This window comes from Trichogramma pretiosum, unplaced genomic scaffold, assembly GCF_000599845.2.
Source record: "Trichogramma pretiosum strain Unisexual culture from Peru unplaced genomic scaffold, Tpre_2.0 scaffold22, whole genome shotgun sequence".
Taxonomy (NCBI): Eukaryota; Metazoa; Arthropoda; class Insecta; order Hymenoptera; family Trichogrammatidae; genus Trichogramma; species Trichogramma pretiosum.
In genome coordinates, this window is record NW_019640932.1 from 1,398,016 (window position 1) to 1,419,009 (window position 20,994).

General features: G+C 37.8%; 4 protein-coding genes across 7 annotated transcripts; 3 read left to right on the forward strand and 1 right to left on the reverse strand.

Annotated features, from left to right (window-relative positions):
* The first annotated feature begins 410 nt into the window (after positions 1–410).
* LOC106648746 lies at positions 411–5,007 on the forward strand. Of its 3 annotated transcripts, XM_023457722.1 has the most exons (4): positions 411–639; positions 938–1,551; positions 1,612–3,990; positions 4,065–5,007. In XM_023457722.1, exons 1-4 carry the CDS (start codon positions 554–556, stop codon positions 4,724–4,726), a joined length of 3,741 nt encoding a protein of 1,246 aa, XP_023313490.1. In that variant the 5' UTR covers positions 411–553; the 3' UTR covers positions 4,727–5,007. The 3 variants fall into 3 exon arrangements, with proteins under 3 accessions (XP_023313490.1, XP_014221310.1, XP_023313489.1); XM_014365824.2 differs by having other exon boundaries at positions 938–3,990; XM_023457721.1 differs by having other exon boundaries at positions 938–3,990; positions 4,068–5,007.
* Positions 5,008–5,051: 44 nt separating this feature from the next.
* On the forward strand, positions 5,052–6,723 carry LOC106648860 (charged multivesicular body protein 3). The gene is made up of 4 exons (XM_014365997.2): positions 5,052–5,217; positions 5,289–5,349; positions 5,527–5,921; positions 5,995–6,723. The coding sequence occupies exons 1-4, from the start codon at positions 5,173–5,175 to the stop codon at positions 6,148–6,150; spliced, it is 657 nt and encodes a 218-aa protein (XP_014221483.1). The 5' UTR covers positions 5,052–5,172; the 3' UTR covers positions 6,151–6,723.
* Positions 6,724–6,828: 105 nt separating this feature from the next.
* LOC106648825 lies at positions 6,829–9,803 on the reverse strand. Of its 2 annotated transcripts, none has more exons than XM_014365940.2 (2): positions 9,492–9,803; positions 6,829–9,414 (listed from the first exon to the last, which is right to left on the reverse strand). In XM_014365940.2, exon 2 carries the CDS (start codon positions 9,338–9,340, stop codon positions 7,529–7,531), a length of 1,812 nt encoding a protein of 603 aa, XP_014221426.1. In that variant the 5' UTR covers positions 9,341–9,414; positions 9,492–9,803; the 3' UTR covers positions 6,829–7,528. The 2 variants fall into 2 exon arrangements, with proteins under 2 accessions (XP_014221426.1, XP_014221425.1); XM_014365939.2 differs by having other exon boundaries at positions 6,829–9,427.
* Positions 9,804–9,866: 63 nt separating this feature from the next.
* On the forward strand, positions 9,867–13,668 carry LOC106648830 (vacuolar protein sorting-associated protein 51 homolog). The gene is made up of 9 exons (XM_014365944.2): positions 9,867–10,249; positions 10,321–10,455; positions 10,538–10,759; positions 10,819–11,414; positions 11,477–11,690; positions 11,771–11,995; positions 12,065–12,571; positions 12,708–12,820; positions 12,911–13,668. The coding sequence occupies exons 1-9, from the start codon at positions 10,166–10,168 to the stop codon at positions 13,017–13,019; spliced, it is 2,205 nt and encodes a 734-aa protein (XP_014221430.1). The 5' UTR covers positions 9,867–10,165; the 3' UTR covers positions 13,020–13,668.
* Positions 13,669–20,994: the final 7,326 nt, after the last annotated feature.

Here is a 20,994-nt window from a genome sequence, read left to right on the forward strand (position 1 = left end):
TATGTTTCAAAACTTATGAAATAAAAAGTAAATAAACTTAACAGCTGCAGTTAATCTTTTTTCTACGCGAATCACAATATACAGGCATCTTTTCATTTCCATTCAGTAATAAGTGTATGTAAACTATGATATGAAAGTTCTGTAAATAAAACGTACATTGGCTGTATGAATAAAATTGAGAATACAAATTTACTACTGTTTATAAAATATTAAACCGATCAAAACTTTTAATTGTTCATTGATCTTCTATATTATTATTCATTGATCTATTGTTTAATTGATACTTCGAACAGAATCGTAGTTAGCAAACATTGCGAAATTTTTTTCTTTCGCAACATGATTTTTATGATTATGATGTACTTTCTGTCAAACAGCCTTACTTTATGAGCTCAGTAGTTTAAGAGCTTTCGTGTCGTCAAGTCGCACATTGACCGAATCGCATTGTTCGCTTTAAAGATTCTGCTGATTTTTTAATTACGATGAGAAACTGAGCTGAGTGAACGATTTTTTTAAGCATGGAATAAATGATGGACGAAAATTATCTGTCTTTAAAATGTCGAATAATTATTCAGTGCGTTTTATCATCATTGGGATCTTAATCTTTAATTTTGCAACGCGACTACACTGCTTCCCTTTCAAGTAAGTACATTAGTAACTGTATTTACATTATTGAGTATTAATTACAAGGAAATTATTTTAAACGAGAAGTTATCTAGAATACAAATTAATCGCTTTTTTTATGATATAATGCAACTTATAATCACTTATAAATCTAATGCGTCAGCAATTTAAAGCTCATTTTGTGTAGCTATATTTTAACAGTAGCCTCTTTGTATTTAGCAGGCTTACGAACCAATATAATAACAATAATTATATAAACTCTAAAATAATTTTAATATAAGAAAGAATGTGTATGTAATAAAGTTTTATTTTTTAGGGAAGATGTAGAATCTAATAAAACTAAAGTTCAACAAGACAAGAAAAATACCAGCGGAAAGATTACAAAGAATTTGGAATATATTATACCATATACAAATATTGAAATTTCTGGGAGTAATGAAGACTTTCAAGCGCAATCGTTATCCAAAGTGAGAGAATTTTTAACCCAACAACTAAGTAAAATGAAGCGTAGTCCAATATCGGCTGGAATTTACTTAAAAAATGATGGTACGCTAATTTCTCGCGATTATTATCCTCAGTACATCATGTCTGATGACAGTGAGGAGAAAAATCAAAAAGAATTTATAGATTCTACGGAAATACAATTTGAGTGTGTTTGTGACGATGACAGTACGGAATGTCAAAAATGCATTCAATTTGAAAATGAGAAAAGATTAAAAACTTTAAATTCGAGGAATTTAAATCTCCATTACTCGGCTCCAGATACTAAAAATAAAATCAATCTTCGACAAAGTCGAACACAACCAATGAAAATAAATATTCCTTTTACAAAAAATATTATGATGAAGGGTAATAATAATAAAGGTATAGAATCGCAGAAGTATTTATTTCAACCAAACGAAGAGACGGTACTTCAGTCACATGAAAATGATTTTTCCAGCATAAACTCTCCGTCACATTCCTACGATAAATTTATAGAAAATAATCCAGTTGCGAATTATAAAAACAGCAAAGTTCATGATAACATTAAATTAATTGCTCCAAACAAATTGTCCAAACATAAAGTATATGAGAATCCTATTTTTCGAACCAATCAAGGATCAAAACCAGTAAATCCAAGATCTACGATCACGGGAAGTGCAAGTCAAGTAAATAGTGAAGAAGACCAAGATCAGTTCGATTTACAGGCTTTCATATGCAGTATAATAAATTGTTTGGCCTATGGTAACAAATTTAATTCGAACTCTAAACTGAATAAAAATGCTGCTGTCGATAAAAAGATACCAATTAAAAACCCCGCTACTTCGATTGATTGCTCTACAACGACAAAAGCACCAACAATTGATGTAGCTGAACAACCAAAAAATGGCTCAATAAGTCCCGAAAAAAATAAAGCTAATTATAAAAGTCGATATTTAGTAGATATTAAACCCTTGACTTTGGACGATATTGAAAAATATAATTTATCTGAACCAGAAATAAAACCTGAACAACCAACAAAAACTGTGAATAATTCAAATGCTGAACTTCAAAATCAAAATAATAATACATCTTCAAATGAAACAATCCAAAACGAAGGTGAAAGGTTAAATAAAATTATTGCAGAGAATACTATAAAAAAAATAATCAATAATTTAGTGCCCGGTAAAGCACAAGATCTACTTGTTAATTATGCTAACGAAGAAAATTTACCGGAAATCGTCAATACGACAGAGGAATTATTGCCTGAAATTCCAAATGTTCCAGTCTTGAAAAATCTTTTTGCTGTACCCGAGGTTGAAAATATGATTTTGGATGCAGCTAATGGTTTAATTGGTCAATTACTCGATAGGCCTGTAACGAATGAAATGCAAAATTTGATCAAGAATACATTGCACGATATAGTTGAAACTATACCTTTTCGAACCAACGTTGAGTCTTCGCAAGGGAAAAAATTCAAAAAAAGTGTGTGGAACGATGAAGTGAAGGGCTTTCACGGCAACAGCACGGACGAAAATACGCCTCCCAGAGAAGTTTTCGATATGTTGACAGACATTTTAAATAAATCTGAATTAGGTATATCTTCGGTCGCTCAGCCAATTGCCCAAAACTTGATAGTCAAGGCTACAAAGTATGCTCTCGACAAAAAGCGTGGAGTAATCGATGAATCGACAATTGTACAGGCTTACAATTTGCTCGTCAAACCAAAATATCAATTAAATTCACAGTTCAAAAATTATCCTAATGATCTTAGTCCTAACTCTAGCTATGTTGGAGCTCCAAAACTATTGGATCAAAAGATTACTCAACCAAAAAATCCCTCCAATCCTGATAACGTTCAAATCAACTGGCCAGAATCGATATTTTCAGACAATAGCGAAGATGACAAAACAATTCCTCTAACACCAATTAAAGAAAATGTTCTTACACAGAATGGTTCATCATATACTATCGAAAAACCTTTGCAAAACGAATATCAAGAATATGACGAAGACAAGAAGAAAGCTCTGGTCGAGAGAATCAAACTTTTAACAAAAGACCAAGTTACTGCACCGACTGATAAGAACTCGACTACCGGTATAGGATTCAATGAGCAATTGAAAAAGGATATTTTAGATAAATTTGAAGAACAACACCCGCTCGATAATGATAGTAAAGATCCTAAAAAACAACCAAATGTAACCGTTAAAGAAGGACCGGATATTGATCAAGAAAAAAAAACATCTATTTTGGATAAATTGAAGAAAATTAATCCTCAAACCGTTGAAGATAAGGTACCTGGAATCAATGATGTCTTAAAAAAAGCTATTGTAAAAAATTTGGACGAACTACTTAATGTGACTACCATTAAACCGGAAACACAAAATCCTGGCAATAGATCCGAAATAGATTTCGAAAATTCAAAAATAGTGGCTCCAACAGAAATGGAAATTATACCAGCTGCAAGCATGAACGAACCAATAAAGTATTACTCAAATGAAGGTGTTTTGGCAAATTATCAAAAGTTACATCCTCCAGCGGATGTTCCAGTTAAACAGTCGATCGACAAAGATTTCGCAGGAGAATCAAGTCAACTTAGTAGAATGACAGTAGATCCTGATTCAGAATTGGATGAAATAAAAACGGATTCATTAGAAATTGACCGAAAAAATATTTCAGCCCGAGCTAAACTTCCTTCATACATGGGTAAATTAGTACCCATTGATATGAATAAAAGCCTTAAAATTGCACAGGGATCAAAATTGGAATTCATTGGAGATGGAGTTCGCTTACCTTTGACCGTGCGCCGTATGTCCGACGGAAGTTTTACTTTAATTTTAAATGATGATTTGATCGATGCTGATACTAACATTGATGTTTCTTTAAAATTAAAGAGGCAAATAAATTCGAGTAAGTAAAATATGATAATTAAACAAATTATAATTGACTTGTATAAATTTAACAAATCATGCATTTCTGAATAGTAGCCCAAGTGAATACGACTGGAAGACCCCATGAAAGATTAAAAAACCGGAAAAAACGTGCTTATACAGAAGCTGATTGGGAAAGGAGCCAAGAGGAAATAAAAGATTTGTCGATCGAGGAAATTCAATCCAATCAAATACCAAAACCTGATGTTGATTTTGTTATTCGTAAAATGAAAAAATTACTTCAGAGCCTATTAAGCATGACGAAGAAATCATCGGCACGAACCGAACCGATCATTAAAAAAGAAAAATATCGATCCAACGATCGTAAAGACTACTATCGGTCAGTCAATTCCAACGACGACACTATCGTAATTGTTAAATCGCCGTCTTTTCCTATCAAAGTAGCTTACGATAAACCTAAAGTTAATCTTTTTCAAAAATTACGTGAAAAGCGACGACAGGTCAATCATATTCCCTCGCAACGATTCATAAAACCCACACTCAGCTATCAGCTGAGTAATCCATTTAAATTATTCAATAGCATTGAAAAGTGGAAGCATCCAAACGGATATACCAAGGATAATTACATGTATCAAAAAATAGCCAAAGACGACCCGATCGTGGGTACGAAGACAGAAGTAGTGCAAGATGTGCTTCAGCTTGTGAAAAATCTCGCGATCAATGTACCGAAAAAAATCAATCATAGCACTACATAAACATTATTCAGCATTTTAATTTAATTAAGTCTACAAGATAGATATCAAAAAATATGATAATTAATACACAATTATAATAAAAGAATTGAGTATATTTTCTATAAGTTTCGGTATTAACTTGTAAGAGTATGCACGAATCAATAAAAAGTGAAAAAAGTGTAATTTGTTCAAATAATTATTTAACTCGTTAACCTCACCTAAAATATATTCGAAAGCAAATTTTAATCTCATTCGCGTACGTACTGAGCGTCACATAACAACTGTCATGTTTTGACGCAGCACAAAACCCACCCATTGTTTTCTGCTACTCCCACGAGCAGTGAATTCTTGCCGATAGTCGCCGAAGCAGATATAATACGATGCGTCAGTTGTACATAGAAATATTTACCTTGTAGTTCGTGTCAAGTGTGTATCTGCTAAGTATCCGAGTTTGACATCTCGTAAAAATGGGTCTTTTTGGACGATCGCAAGAGAAAAATCCTAAAGACATGGTGCGTAACAGGCATGAATCATCACGAAATTGCATTATTGAATCGAAATTTTTGTCCCTTTAAATGTACAGGTAAACGAATGGACGCACAAATTACGAAAAGAAGGTTATCAGATAGATCGACAGGTTAGAGGTGAGTCATTCGTGCAGATTTAGAAAAGATAAAAACCTGGGTGATATCTTCAAATAAACAAACGACGAATTTGGGATTTCATTCTTTTTAACAATAATATTTAAAGAACTAATTACTGTCATTTTCCTAGTAAACCAACTTCCTTCCACATTGCATTGATAATTTCAATTGTTGCAGCAATACAAAGGGAGGAGGAAAAAGTTAAGAGATCCATGAAAGATGCAGCTAAAAAAGGAGACAAAGATGTTTGTAAAGTTTTAGCAAAAGAAATCATCAGAGCAAGAACTGCTTGCAATAAATTGCATACATCTAAAGCTCATTTAAATTCCGTTACTTTACAAATGAAAAATCAATTAGCTACAATTAGAGTAGCAGGCTCTGTTTCTAAATCCACTGAAGTTATGCAAGCGATGCAAGCACTGATTAAAGTACCAGAGGTAGCTGCAACAATGAGAGAACTTTCCAAAGAAATGATGAAGGCTGGTATCATTGAAGAAATGATGGATGAAACTTTGTCTTCTATTGAAGACTCAGAGGAAATGGAAGAAGCAGCAGATGAAGAAGTTGATAAGGTACATATTTTTAAATTATTGTGATTGTGTAAAAAGCAAGTATTTACTTAAAAATGATTATCTACTCATATAGATTCTGTGGGAGGTTACTGCTGGACAAATGGGGCGTGCACCAGATGTTGTTACTGATACTCTTGGAGCATCTACATCCAAAGAGGAAGCTGAAGAAGTTGATGATGATAAAGAGCTTGAAGAAATGAAAAATAGGTTACAAAGTCTTCGTAGTTAAATTCTAAAACAAAAATTGATCCAAACAGTTTTTTTTTATGCTCTGATTTACTTAAAGATGCAACTTTTATTTCTATTTTGATAGCTAATAAGTCTCATAAATAATAAGGATAGCTGTGAAAAAATTTCACCTGCACTAAAGTATTAAATACTAAAGTTGTTAAAACGTCATCTTAATTTAACTCAGAAGCATACTTCACAGCCCTGTTTGGATTTTTCAGTGTAAAACATGAAAATATTAAAAATGCAGCTGCATATTTATATCCATATATAATTCAATATTATACTAAAGTAATTACATATTGAGTCTTTGATGTCTTTTTATATTCATAATTTTCAATTAAAGCAGCAAAACATAAATTTATACAATAGCTTTTGCAACTACTTCATTAATTGCGAGAATCTACTCTGCAGTGACAGATGAGTTTTACTCACAAATGTAAATATTGTACATGTATACTCGCTTTTTAAGTACACATAAAACATAATGTATAGGAAAGATTTATTCAAAGATTAATTTTTAATATATTTTCAATTGGAAAATTGAAAGAAATGTAATTTTTATGAATATTTCATTTTAACAATTTTAAAACCAAAAATAAATAAATAGATACTAAATTTATATTCTGCAAATGTTGGTTATATATATTATTTTTAATCGAAATAGGGTAAATAAAAACAATAACAAATTTTGATGAACATTCCATTGCTTAGAAATGAATATACTTTTTAACAAAGCTTCTGTTAACTTACAAATAAATCGTTTTTCAGTCTCATTTATATTTTTTTACATTAGCATAATGTTTCAGTTTCAGTCATTCACTATTACAATTTATATTGATGAAACTTTAACAATATTGTGTTACATACTAATAAGTAAACTTTTGCAATTTTTTTGAAATACTAATAAAATAATTATGCTCATGCCATAACTTCTCATACTCAACAGTTGAATTTTCATAAAAAATTACTTAAAAATTTTTTAATATACATCTTATGTTATGTATTTATTACTCATATAAATCTGAATGAATTGAACTATTTAACAGTAACTTTTTATTTCTTATGGAAATGATCACATTTGAATTGTGAAATAATTCAGTTTAAAAAATTGTCTTATAGTTTAACAAAATATTTTTTAAAGTTATAACGATTCTATAATTAAAGAGTATCTATTCGACAAATTATTCATTGATACATGTTTCTATATTATTTTAGTCATCAAATAGATTCTCTTTTAATATTAGCATTTTTTCATTATATCATTTTCATTCGTTCAAAAATTAAATGCAATTTTTGACAAATAATAATCATGTTACTCCTTAAAATTTGACTATAAAATATAGTCATTGCTACTATTCATTCTAAAAAAAAAATATTCATAATTTATCAATCACCATATTAACTATACCTAGTTTCACTCGTGCTTTTGTTTTTTTTGGTAATCTTTTCAATAATGGTCTTATATTTAAGTAAAAACGTCTTAATTCGCGGTGTATAGGCAACAGTATTTTTCTACCTTTGGTAGTTTTTTTAGATTTCCAAGGAACACTACTATCAACGACATCTTCACTTGCTCTATCATCAATTGTTTCCTCTGCAACCGATATTGAAGTTTCTATTAATTCTTCATAATTTTCATTGTATGTTTCTTCTTGGCATTGCAAAGCTGGTTTAATTATTTTTTCTGAATCAGTTCCATTTTGAATCTCATTTGGAGACAATTCATTTTTTATCGCAACTATTTCATATGGTTGAATTGTAAGCGGTTGCAATTGTTTTGGCGTCATTTCTTGATCAGGTATTACAGACATTTTATTTTGGTCTGGTAAGTTAATTTTTATAAGTAACCCTGGAGGAATACTTGCTAGACTTTGAACTGGAATTGGAGCTCCTAATTTTGAAATATCACCTGAAAACGGTACTATAACTTTGTTTATACCTTGAGAAGCTGTGTTTACAACATTATTTGAAATAGAAAAAGAGTTTAATTGATTATTCATTAGTTTCCAATTATTAACTGATGGAATAGGAAGTTTTTGTGTTATAGAATGAGCAACTGAGTCTATTTTTGGTAAATTAATGCAAGTTGGTCTCTTTGATTTCCCTCTTTTTTTAGCCAATGGTGCTGGTTTGACTTTAGGATCAATTTTTGGCTTCCTACTTGATACTAAAGGTCGTACAACTTTACTTGTCTCTCCTTCAACAACATTAGAAATGTCCGTGGAAATACAAATTTCATCTTGAATTCCTGATCTCCAAATAGTAGGCACTGCATCGCAAGGTCCATTGCTATTGAAAAAATTTTGACCAACTTCAAAATGAGCAGAACAAAGTATTAATTTTCTAATTTGATTAGGAGACATTTTTAATATGTCTTCCCTTCCTAAAAATTGGCACCATTTTAAACACCGTCCAATTTCATAAGCAGGAAATGGATGAAATTTGTACTTTTCTTTTTTATTTTTTGGATCATTTCTTAACCGACCACAAGCTGCACAAGCTTGACTATCTAATACAGTTGCAGGCAAAGGGTCCAATAATATTTCATCTTCTTTAGATGAATTAAATAATATTCCACTTTCAATAGCATTAGTAACAATAACTTCAGTTTCAAAGTCCATTTGTTGTTCTTGATACTCATCTGGAAGCCTTATATTAGGAACCGCTGATTCAGTGAGTCTATTGCAAAATCCAGGCATAAACTGAGTTTTATCAAAATGTTTTGAGCATATATAACAGTACATTATTTCTTTTCTTGTAAGTCTGAAGTAAGAATCAACCCCAACAAAATCTAACCATTCCAAACAACGAAATTCTTCACCTGGAAAATGATGAAAAGTTGCACCATCATTTTCTGGGCCTGGTGGATCTTTGCGAAAGCGACCACATAAAACACAACCAATTTTATATAAACTCTGTTTAGGATCATAAATACTGGGCACAGCTGCAGAGTTTAAACGATCATTAAATTTAGTAACAAAATCAGAGGGTTGAAAATGTTTAGAGCAAATCATTCTCTGAAGAAGTTGTTTCTTTGACAATGCATATAATTCTTCTCTACAACAAAACTCCAGCCACTTTTTACAACGAGACTCATCACCAACTGGAAATCCGAAAAATGCATAATCTTCTAATTTGTTGTTAGGATTCAAACGAGAACGACCACAGACGACGCATGGATGAGGCATGTTTGAATTTTTCTTCTATATGATGAACAGGTGGTTTATTAATTTTTTGTTTACATTTGACAAGTTACTTTTACCTATAAGAAAAAACTGGTTTTTCGATGTGAAAGAACGTTCATTTGGTTTTAACATAACTTTTGAAAATTATCAATACCTAGCAAAGTTTAGAAAAGTGTAAAAAATTAATTCGATAAATTAGCTGCATCCCCTAACGAAAGTTGAAAGAAATCCTCAAGGTTGTCTTTCTATCTGAGAACAATACATTTTCTGCATTGGTCTTGATTAATTGTAAGCTTGTAGGTTGTATCGACTAATTCAATGATATTTATTATTTTGTTGGTGTATCACTCGAAAACACCGATAGCAGAGTAACGAATAACGATACCAAGGTTATGATTATTTCATTATCTATATTTTGAATTGTGAGTTTGATTGCAAAAAGTTGGCTAACGTGGAAATTCAAATATTTGCTCAAAAAACAATTCAAGAATTGTAAGAACTTTCTATATTCTACCTACAAATATAGAGCATTTAATAATTTTATTTTTAATATTATAAGTTTTTCTTTTACCGGATAAACTGAATCTGTTTTTTTAATAAGTACATCACTATTACATTTTACATTACATTACAATTACAATCAGCACTGCCAACCATAAGAAATTTGAACATTCGTAATCTGTTTCTGATTATGTGGATGACATTTCTGTGCTGACAATTTCTTTCTGCTCGTCCACGACTGACTCCGAATCGAGCGTTTGTTTACATTATGCGTTCAAAGTAATTTTATATAGCTTTATAAAAAATTAAAGTTCAATTTCAGTTAGAATGGCGTCCGAAAATTCAAGCAACCCTTACGATATTAATGGGTCTAATTTTAATTCCGAATTGTACATTCAAAGATTATTAAAGGTATAATCATCAAGAATCAATTTGACTTCAGCTTCACAACATACCATATGTATTTTTGCTTTTACTTATAGGAATGCAGTTTAAAACAAATAATGGATCATGAAGCAGATACTGTTTTAGATACACAAACTTTACATTCTGACATGCAGACATTGGTGTATGAAAATTACAATAAATTTATTGCAGCAACGGATACTGTTCGCAAAGTATGTAATTTATTATTTATCAAGTACTACTTTTACTGAAAAGTACAGCATGTTATATATTGCATTATATGATTTATTACAGATGAAATATGATTTCAACCAAATGGAAGAATCAATGGAAAAGCTGGAAAAAAATATGGAAAACATTACAAATTTATCTGAAAAAATTACAGAAACTTTATTACCTGATAGGCAGAAAGTTATCAAGTTATCATCAACTCACTCACTTTTGAAAAAACTACAATTCATTTTTAAATTACCAGAAAATCTTAAAGAAAGAATCAGTGAGGAAAATTATAGTAAAGTAAGTTTTTCTTATACTTTGAATTTTACAAAAACTGTAATAAAATAAAATATTTCTAGGCTGTTCAAGATTATTTGAATGCACAGCAAGTTCTTAATCAGTACGGTGATATGCCATCATTTCAAGGAATTCATAAAGATTGTGAAGAAATTGTTGAGGAATTGAAAACAAAATTACGTACAGAATTTCACAAAAGTGAAGCATCAACAAAATCACTAACCGAAAGTGTTGATTTACTGTTGCAACTGAAGGAGCCAGCAGATTTATTGTGTGAAGATTTTCTTTCTCATGCTGATGTACGACTAGCAAATCAACTAGATTACCTAAAAGATATGCATGAAAACGATGTTATTGAATTTGTTGATTTTGGAAGTAATGGTTTCTTAAGTGATTTATGCTTGGTTGTAGCCTCTTATAAAGATATGTTTATGAATAGAACTCCACAAGATGTTCATGAATTTAGTGATGATTTTGATACAAAGGCAATATCACGATTAAATACTTTTGTAATGAACAATATGAAAAAATATTTTGAATTGGTTGCAAAAAGAGTAGATAATGTAGCGGACACTGCAGTACTTGTCAGAGCATTAGATCGATTTTATAAAAGATTGCAGGCTATGAATGTTTTGTGTGAAAATACTGATTTTGCAAGGTATGGAAAATAATTTGAACTTGTAATACATTTGAATCATCTATATTGATATATTTTTTTAGGACTGGCACAGAAATAGTAATAGCTGCTGGTAGACGGCAATGCAGAAATCATCTGTCTAACTTGAAACAACATTTACACGAGACTTTGGCTAAGGTACGTCAAACTTTAGCATCAAAAGTTTCTTCAGACACTGATGGAGGTTTACCAGAACTACAAGCCATGCTCACTGTGCCAATTATTGAAAAAGTTAAAGGAGTTTTACAAGATCTTTTGGTTTGTTAATATTTTTGAATGTAATTTTACCAAAATACAAATTTGTGAACTTGTAAAACATGATTATGATTTGACTGCAGGTATTCCTTCAACCAGAACTGTCATTTGGGCTGAAGCCTCAATTTTTACAACGTTTTTGCGTCGATGAAGTTCGAGAAGGTTTAGTTGTTGGATTTTTACATCACATGACAGCTACTGCAAATGGCTTTTGCACAAATTTGGATACTCCAAAGTTTCCTGCAACATTGCTCCTGCTGTTGAGTAAAATGTGCCTCGAGTTTAAAGACACCAGTGTACAATATCTAGTAAGTATTGCTGGGAAATGATATCGACTTATTTATTTTACACAGATAATTAAAACATCAATAATGCAGTTAACATCAACGGACGATTTATTCAACATTGAAGAATACGCAGTGACCAAAAGTGATCTGACCCTTCATTCGGAAATCAATGAAAATTTCCAAAAAGCAGCTCAAGAACTACTTAATCATTTCGTTAGGCTTCAAGGCTTGAACGTCTCGCAAATGCTAAGGAAATCGGTGGAAACGCGCGATTGGCTCCACACCATCGAGCCACGTACCGTCCGAGCCGTAATGAAGCGCGTCGTCGAGGATATCACAGCAATAGAGGCTCAAGTCACTGTGCTTTACGACGACAACGATGGCCAAATCGATCGCAGTAGCGACAGCAGCCGAAAGACTCACAGTGTCTCGAGACATCAGTACAGATCCAATTGGTCCAGTTACACTCCGAGCCATTTGGATTCCTCGTTTGTATCCAACATTCACAAATTATTTTCCGAACGAATCGAGATATTTTCGTCGGTTCAGTTCAACAAAGCTTCGATCTTGACGGGGATCATCAAGATCAGCTTGAAGGTAAACAGGTTTTTATTTAACATTAAATTCAAATATTAATCAGAATTTAAGGATTTAAAGGCACAAATGATTTATAATTATTTTATTTGCCGTAAGTAAATTCTTTAGATTTAAACTATGATTCAATATGTTGCAGACTTTTTTGGAATGTGTAAGACTGAGAACCTTCAGTAAATACGGACTACAGCAGATACAAGTAGACACGCATTATTTGCAGTTATATCTTTGGCCCTTCGTTAGCGATGAAAAGTCAGTGCACAGGCATAATACTATGATACATCATTGAAAATGGTTTTCCGAATAAAAAACTAAACGCAACATCATTCGTTTGTTTTACAGTTTGGTGCACTTTTTGCTGGACGAGATACTCGGCAGCGCGGTGCATCGTTGCCTCGAGCCCGTGCTGATGGAGCCAAGCGTCGTTGACATCATCTGCGAGAGAAACTAATGCGCTCCACTCCAGCGCGGTTTCGCATTCAATTTTCAATTGGATAATAATACGTCGTTCAGCTTCGTGTACATGCGTCTGCGTGTGTGTATGTGCTTGTGCACGACGACGTCCGAGCGCGACGATGAAAATTAGCGTATTTTTCTCCTCTCCGGGTGTGCGTCTATTACGAGCAAACGAGCGAAAGAGAGAGAGAGAGAGAGAGAGAGAGATAGTGAGAGAGAGGATAATATATATAAAGAGCTACTTGCGCATGAAAAGGACGGCTCACGATTTTGCTTTGCGCCGAGTTTGTGTTGTGCACATATTATTCATTATATCCCAAGAGGCCCCAATGAAAAAGGTTGCAGCTCGACGACCGGATGCCATGTATAATTGTTAATTCTATGAGGACAGAGATACGCACCGTGAACGGGGACTTTTCGAGATCGTTTGACCATTGACCTTTGTGTGCAATGTACTGCTGCTACTACTGCCTCTGGCTGTATTAGCTGACTAGCCAGATGCTTTGATACAATTTCAAGCATGTTGAAAATATCGAATGAAATTGATGTACATATACTGTTGAATTGGCATATTTCGATCGTTGTAATAAAGTATTAATTATTTTAAGATTTGTCACGAATAAAGTTTTATCGTCAAAGCCACGAATAAATCCAAAGTATTTTTTAATTTAAACAATTAATCATTCCGGGGATAGAGCAACATCGAGAAAGATTGAACGATTGCAAACAAACACACGTGCGAGAAGATGCCCGCCACGCCCGTGAATTCGCTGCCGAGACGCTTCGAGACGACGTCGCGCGGTGTATAGAACGCGAGAAATATGTGCGCGGGGAGGGTCATGCTGCCGGCAATACGACGACTCATAAACGGAGCTATAATAAGTCGGGCACGAGACGCACATCGCGGCCCTATATCATCGATTTATGCATCAAGCTGTAATTAGATTTGTTACAACGTCGAAAAAAAAGAGCGAAAAGAAAAATCGGTTGCGTGTCATTGAAGAAGTTCAACGACTCGGCAATCAGCGTTGTTACATGTGGGATCTCTGGTAGCACGCGAGGAATGCCACGAAAACAACGACTTTTTCGTGGCTTAATTTTCGACTTCCGTTGTAGGAAGATCGCGATAAACGCATGTCACACTGCGCCGACGAAGGTCCGCGCAGCAACAGCGCGCATAAATACAGGCAAGTGTCCGCAGCATCCGGAGTCAATTGGAATAACGCAAAACATGACGATCGTAGCACATTTTTCCAGGCTTATAACTATTAAGTGACCCGAGGATGTCCATGTAGTCGCGAGCGAACGTAAGCGAACGAGTCAAAGAGGAAGAGGCGAGCCGCCGCGAGAAACCGAGAAAATGAATGAATGGGTGACGAACGCTCGAGATATGCCTTGTTGCGTATTTATACGGCGAGATAATACAATTATCATCGAGCTCGTCGAACGCACGACATTTTTCAATCTCATAAGCGTCGCAGCAATAAGAAGTTGTAAGTAAGTAAGCAGCAGCTCGAGAGTAAGAAAGAGCAGCGACGCACGAAAGAGCGTTTAATAATAAGCGAGCTGCAAGATCTGTAAAAGGGTCCAACGTCGATTCAGCCCGCGTGGCTGGAGGAAATCTTGGCGTTGAGCGCGATCGATTCGGTTGCAACGTACACATATAGCTGCCTGCAGGCCCTTACAGATGCGTTACAAGTATAACAGCGCGACACGTCGAAAGAAAAGGTCGACAAAAGGGGGGGGGGGGGCAGGGNCAAGGGGGGGGGGGGGAGGCAGGGGAGAAGGGCTCGCGAGCGGCGAGAGTCAAATAGCGGAAATGCCAATATTAGTTGCAGCTCGACCCGTATATATAGAACATTATATGGCTCACGAGCTCGACACTCTTCGAGCGAGCCGCGCAATGTGGCACACACGCATCGATACGCATATTACGAGCGCAATAACGATCTCGTACACGACTCCGGATATGCTCGTCGCGCGTACGTATAACAGTCGATCTTTTCGCCTTGAATTTCTCGATGGACGCAGAGTCGATTTTCGGGCATTTTTATCGTGCTGCAAAGTGTCAGCACGACGTTATAAGCTGCGCAACGCCCATATCGAACAAAAGCCCCAGGATTATGCGTGCGCGGCTCGCGGGACCACGATGCACGCGCTCAACTATATACATAGGTATAAAATAATCGCCCAGTCTATTATGTATGTTAGAAGTAAAGTACGCGGGCGATGCATGAGGGTAGTAAAATCGTCAATCAAAGCTCTCTCTCTTTCTGCTGCTGCTGCTGCTGCTGGTGGTATTCCATTGTTCGGCAATTCGCGCTATTATCCATCAATTCACGCGCAATCTCCTGGTCCATTTTCATGATTTCGCTATACGTGTGCGCGCGTATTATAAAGCTAGCACAATCACGCTTGCACATACGAGCGTCGCTGGATTAATTTAAAGCCGCGTTGTCGCGGGAGCGAAAATATTTGGAAAAGTCGGTTACAGGACGGACTCGTTTGGAGAAAATGTGATTCGTGTTGCGGCGACGATGCTGATTACGATATAATAACAGCTGCGAGCTTACACGCGCGTTAAATATTATAGATATAAGAGAAAACGGCACGAAACGCGGTGTGGCACGTTCGCCGAATCGAATTTAATCAAGTTAAATAGAGTATATGGTAACTGGATGAGGCGATGACGAGCTAAACGCGCGCGAGCGACACGGCGATGATTCAACCGAGAGCAGCGCGCGCGCGACAGTCATGCAACAACGTTTTGAACGAACGCGACCGCTAACGTTTATAATAGCGCGTCAAACAGCTCCGAAGTGACAAATATACATAATAACGTATACGATGATACACCTCCTTCCTCGCGCGGCCGAATCATGCCCCGCAGTTTTCAAAGGAAGCAATTGCGGCGACGTTGTTGTGTAGGCGATTTTTATCGGCAATTAGCGATACTCGTGTATGCGCGTTGTAAACGCGGATCGACGCGAGCTTTGTGTCACATACGCACGCGGTAGCGTGTATAAATGCAGATTCGACTGGACGCACTGATTTCAATTGGTGAATTGATTCTAAAGCTCGGTTATCTCGTGCCTCCTTCTCTACAAGCACTCGTTAATGCCGAGCCTTCCTCTCGCGCTCTCCCTACATCGGGGGAGCCGACTGCGAACAACAAAGTTCGCGGCGACTCGCGAGCTCGAGAGAGGCTTTTTAAAAATAAATCCCGATCCATTGTTGCAAGCTGCGCGCGAGGGCCGATCGACCCCCATCGGCTTGAAAAATCCCCAAGATCTTGCAGAGCTCGGGCAGGTATGCTCATAAGAATCAAACAGAGAGAGAGAGAGAGAGAAGGTATAAATATAGACCGAATTGCGAGTCGAGCCATGTACATAATGTACGGTGCGTGCACCCGCAGCTTGTAAAACGGAAAACGTGGCGGTGGCGGTGGCCGGTCAATCAAGAGGCAGCTCTGCGTATAGTATAGCTCGAGAGCTGCGCGCACACATAAGCTGCAGGCAGGCCCGCGTGCACGATATAGCTCTCTCTCGCTTCGATCGCCGCTGTTGTCTGGATTGGCAGCTCTCTGTGTGTGCAGCTGAATGAAGCCTGAATAAATGCTGTGCTGCTGCTGCTGCTGCCGAGAGCTAGCTCCTTTTTCTCTCTCTCTCTCTCGCTCGTACTTGCGTAGCTCGCGCGCTTGTGTCTATTATATATCTGTATATGGGAACTGCGGCGGGGGCATATAACGCGTACGACGCGCACGTTGTAGCCCCTTTGGTATCTAAATTGTCCAATCGGTTCTTGCGCGAGGAGGAGGCTCTCTTTTTCTCTCTCTCTCTCAGCGCCTCGGTCGTGTGCGACTGTGTGCGAAAATACGTATACGTACAGAACGACTCGTTGCGACCAATTACAAGAGCAGCCGCACTATATTAAGCCAATCAAGGCTACTTTATCGCTTCAGTCGGGCTTCAGCTCTCGAGTCGGCCGCGCGGTCAAGCTCGCACACTCGTTCTCGGCTCGTATCTCTCGCACGCGCGAGCCCCGCAGCTTTCGCCAGTCAGTCAGTCAGTCAGTGCGACGCGGAGCGCACACGCAGCGACGTATCGTCGTCGGGATTGGCGCCGATCTGTCTTATTCTATACGCAAGCTCAGCAACAAGTGCCTCCTTCGAACTCGAACGCAGCGTGACACGACGTCTTGTCAAATACGATGATTTATCGCGTGTCCACGCCGGCCGCGTCCAGGTGACAACTACGCTATCGAGTGACTGACCCCGGAGTGGCCAATATCTACGACCCACGAATTCCTTGACTCTTCTCGCCATCGTCGCCGCATCTACATCGTTATCACGTAAGTCTGCAAAAACCAACGTCTCTCTTTGCAAAATAACGTCGATCAGCGAGCGCAGCTGCTGCTATATACCGAGCTGACAGCGCGTCTCTCGACTCTTGCTACCGCTCTACGCGTTATATGATAATGCACCAACACACGCGCAAACACACGTTCGTTACGATAAAAAGAGAGAGAGAGAGAGAGAGAGAGAGAGAGAGAGAGAGAGAGATGCCTAGCGTATTACGGAGGCAAAGGTCAAGCGATTTCCTGCCATTGTGGAATATCTACTCGTGTTTACTCGCGCGCGTGTTCCTATGAATGTGCTTCTTTTTTTCCTTCGTTTCTTTTATCGAGCCCGCGAAAAAATATTAAAACTCAAAAGGAATCACTTTATTGTATACTTCTCTCGCTTCCCCGTTTTCGTCGTCGACTCGACTCCGCGCCGATTTCTGTATTATATATATGCTACATGCGCCATACAGTACAAAAATCCATCAAGGACGCCACTGTTTCAAATTCACCGCCTGCGCAGCACCAGCAGGCCGATGCTGAGCTGCCATATAATATGCAATGATATGCGGATTCTTGGAACAACAACAGACTTGCGGATTGTATTATTTTACTCCTTTCTTGTGCTCGTCGTCGCAGCTTGCTCGTATTTTACGCTCTTATCGAAGTATGTATAACGTCCGTAATCGCGTGTAGCGAGGGAGAGAGAGAGAATAAAAAAACATAAATAAAAAATAAAAATAAGTGAAGCGCGAAAAACTTTCGAGTGCTTAGAGTTCGTGCGTTGCTCGAGAGATAAAAGCGAAATAAATTCAAAATCAACGATAGCTGCTGCCCGGTATTCACAGTTAGATTTTATTCGGGCACTTTTGTCCATACGCCAATGCGCCGTTTTCGAGTGCTGTAAGCCGTACTGCTCGAAAAACCTCCCAAATGAATTCGAACGAGATATATACGTCCGTTTGATTAATTCATTTGGACGAGAGAGAGAGAGAGAGAGAATGAGAGCTCGATCAACGCGCCGATTCGCGTACAGTGCACAATCACGAAGCGCGAAATCGACGAATATTTCGGGATTTATTAAAACAAGAGTAAAAAGAGAAAGAAAGTAATGTAATCGCGCGCCAATATTATCAGGACCGCAATGACGAGTTTGATAAATCGGCGAATAAAATTTATTGCAACGCGACGATCGATGAACGAGAAAACACTCGAGTAAACAACACTTCGGGTATTGAGTGACTTTATAATCTTTACTTCGCTGGCGGATAGATTTAATTATCGCATTGTATCAGGACCTCGGTTTCGGAGCAACTAGCAGAATTTGTACCGAAAAATTGTCGACATCTATTTTACACTGGTGGAGTTCGTACACGGAACTTGGAGCGCGTTAACGTAACCGAGAGCGCAAAAATCTACTACATTGTGTTTACACTGTTAGTACATGCCTGCGAGTGTGCAAGCAAGTAAGCACGTGGGTTCTTCGTCTCGTGCATAGACTACGATATATCCGGCGCCGATGGGAACGAATTTGTACGTTATTTTTTATGGCAAACCGCGTGAACTCGTGCATAAGCTTCGGTTCCTTTTTCTCTCTTTCTCTCTCGGTTATAAAAAGCGATAAAGTATGACAGGCCGGAATATCAATGAGCAATAATGATATATTATAAGTAGAGTCAATCTTTTTCTTCAATGAAAAAGTTGGCAGTGGTCGTCGTCGCCGCGTATAATCATCAAACGTATATGATACTTTGTTCCACGCTCGCTGGCTTGATTTATCATCTCTGCCTTCTTGACCCGGACGGCATAGCCCGAGAGAGAGCGAGACGGAACGAAAGAAAGAAAGATAGGGATTACTTAAGCTTGGCCAAGACGGACGAAGAAGGAGAAATACGAAGCGCTCGCGCGACAGAAAGAGATTGTTTTCGAAGCTTTTTATTTATTTTATTTTGTCGTTATCCAAGTGCTTGGCGCCCACTGCTAGGGTATCCTTGGATGCCAATCAAACGAGCCAATTGTCTCGTTGTGGCTGCACGTATAACACAGAAGCAGCTGCCGCAGCCGCACGAAAAATAACAAAAAAAAAGTCAGGGATGTATGTGTGTGTGTGTGTGCTCGGCGAAGACGAGGTGTCGTCGCGTCAGCGCGAGCATCCAAGTATACTTCGTTGCGCGGGTGAGCGATAATCTCTCTTTCGTACATAAATATATATCGCTCGAATTTTCAACGATATGCGCGCGGATCTTGAAAAGTTTCTCGAGACTTTACGTACATCACACTCGCACGCGAAGCTTCCATTCGATTTGCAAATCAGAGCCGGCGCGCGTGGACGTTCGACGAACGCGCAGAGAGCCAACGAGAGCGAAGGAAAAAAAAGGGAGAGACCGAGAGCATTGGCAGCATCTGCTGGAAATAAAATTTTATCTGAGCCTTCGTACGCGCCACATATAGCTGTACAGTTTTATACATGCGGATAAAAAAGCATCGCGTGCGTAAATACAGTCGGACTCGTGTGTGCGTGCGATATAGGCGATACGTTTTTCGCTCCATAGCATCCGAGACTCGAGCTGCTTGCTTATGTATATAATATACAATATATTGGCCGGAGTCGTGTTGCTGGCGTTGTCGCTAATATATGCCATGCATTATTTGTGGGTATGTGTGTGTGTGTGTGTGTGTGTGTGTGTGTGTGTGTGTATAGAGAGCGTTGGGATCGTTGGACACACACTACTCGCATCTGTATAATGTCAATCCGCCTCGACAGTTCTTTGGTCAAGTTTGCCCGTGAAAGAAGCTTCCTTGTGCATTGGCTCGGCCCGGAGAGGAGCGTGCAGAGCTCGTTCGACGATCGTCCGACTTTTCTCTCTCCGGCATCAAACATACACATTCGATGCTACTTCCTCGACTCCTTTCCGATAAAATTTTCCTATGCGTAATAGAGAATTACACCGGTATACGGATCGTGAAAAAAAGGGTCATCAATCTCAATTGATAAAAATGACTTTACTCGAAATGATGTCTGTCTCGTTTTGTACGTCGAGCGCGTAGCCGAGCCACCGCGGGCCCTCAACGTGCAACTACAGCTCGGATCGTCCTGTTTCCCGGCTCGCGCTCATTGAATAATTTGCCCGCAAGCTCGAGCACATGCTGGCTCTCTTTCTCTCTTACCACTTCCTAAATAAATTCCTCAATTAGCTGCATTGAGAATGTATACATGTGTACAATACGTCCACGAACATTATACAGGCCAATTCAGCGAAAATTATCTCTCTCTCTCTCTCTCTTGCATTGGCAACGGACGGTCAGACCGAGCTGCGAGTGAATATACATACGTGCGACTCATTTTCTCTCTTTTCTTTACTGCCTCACACGCGCTATGCTGCTACTCGTTCGGCACGAGGATATACACATTCGTAAATACATGCGTGTGACGTCATCCCGCATAAGGGAGACCTCAATCGTTTCATGCGAACTCGACACATGCTCTCGCGAGCACAGAACGCTCCTTGGTTTACCACTGCCTCTGCTGCTGCTGCTGCTGCTGCCACTGCTGCATCAGCCGGGCATCTAATAATATTTTTATTTTCTCTCTCTTTCTCGGTCGCTGAAGCTTCGATTCGAAAATTTGA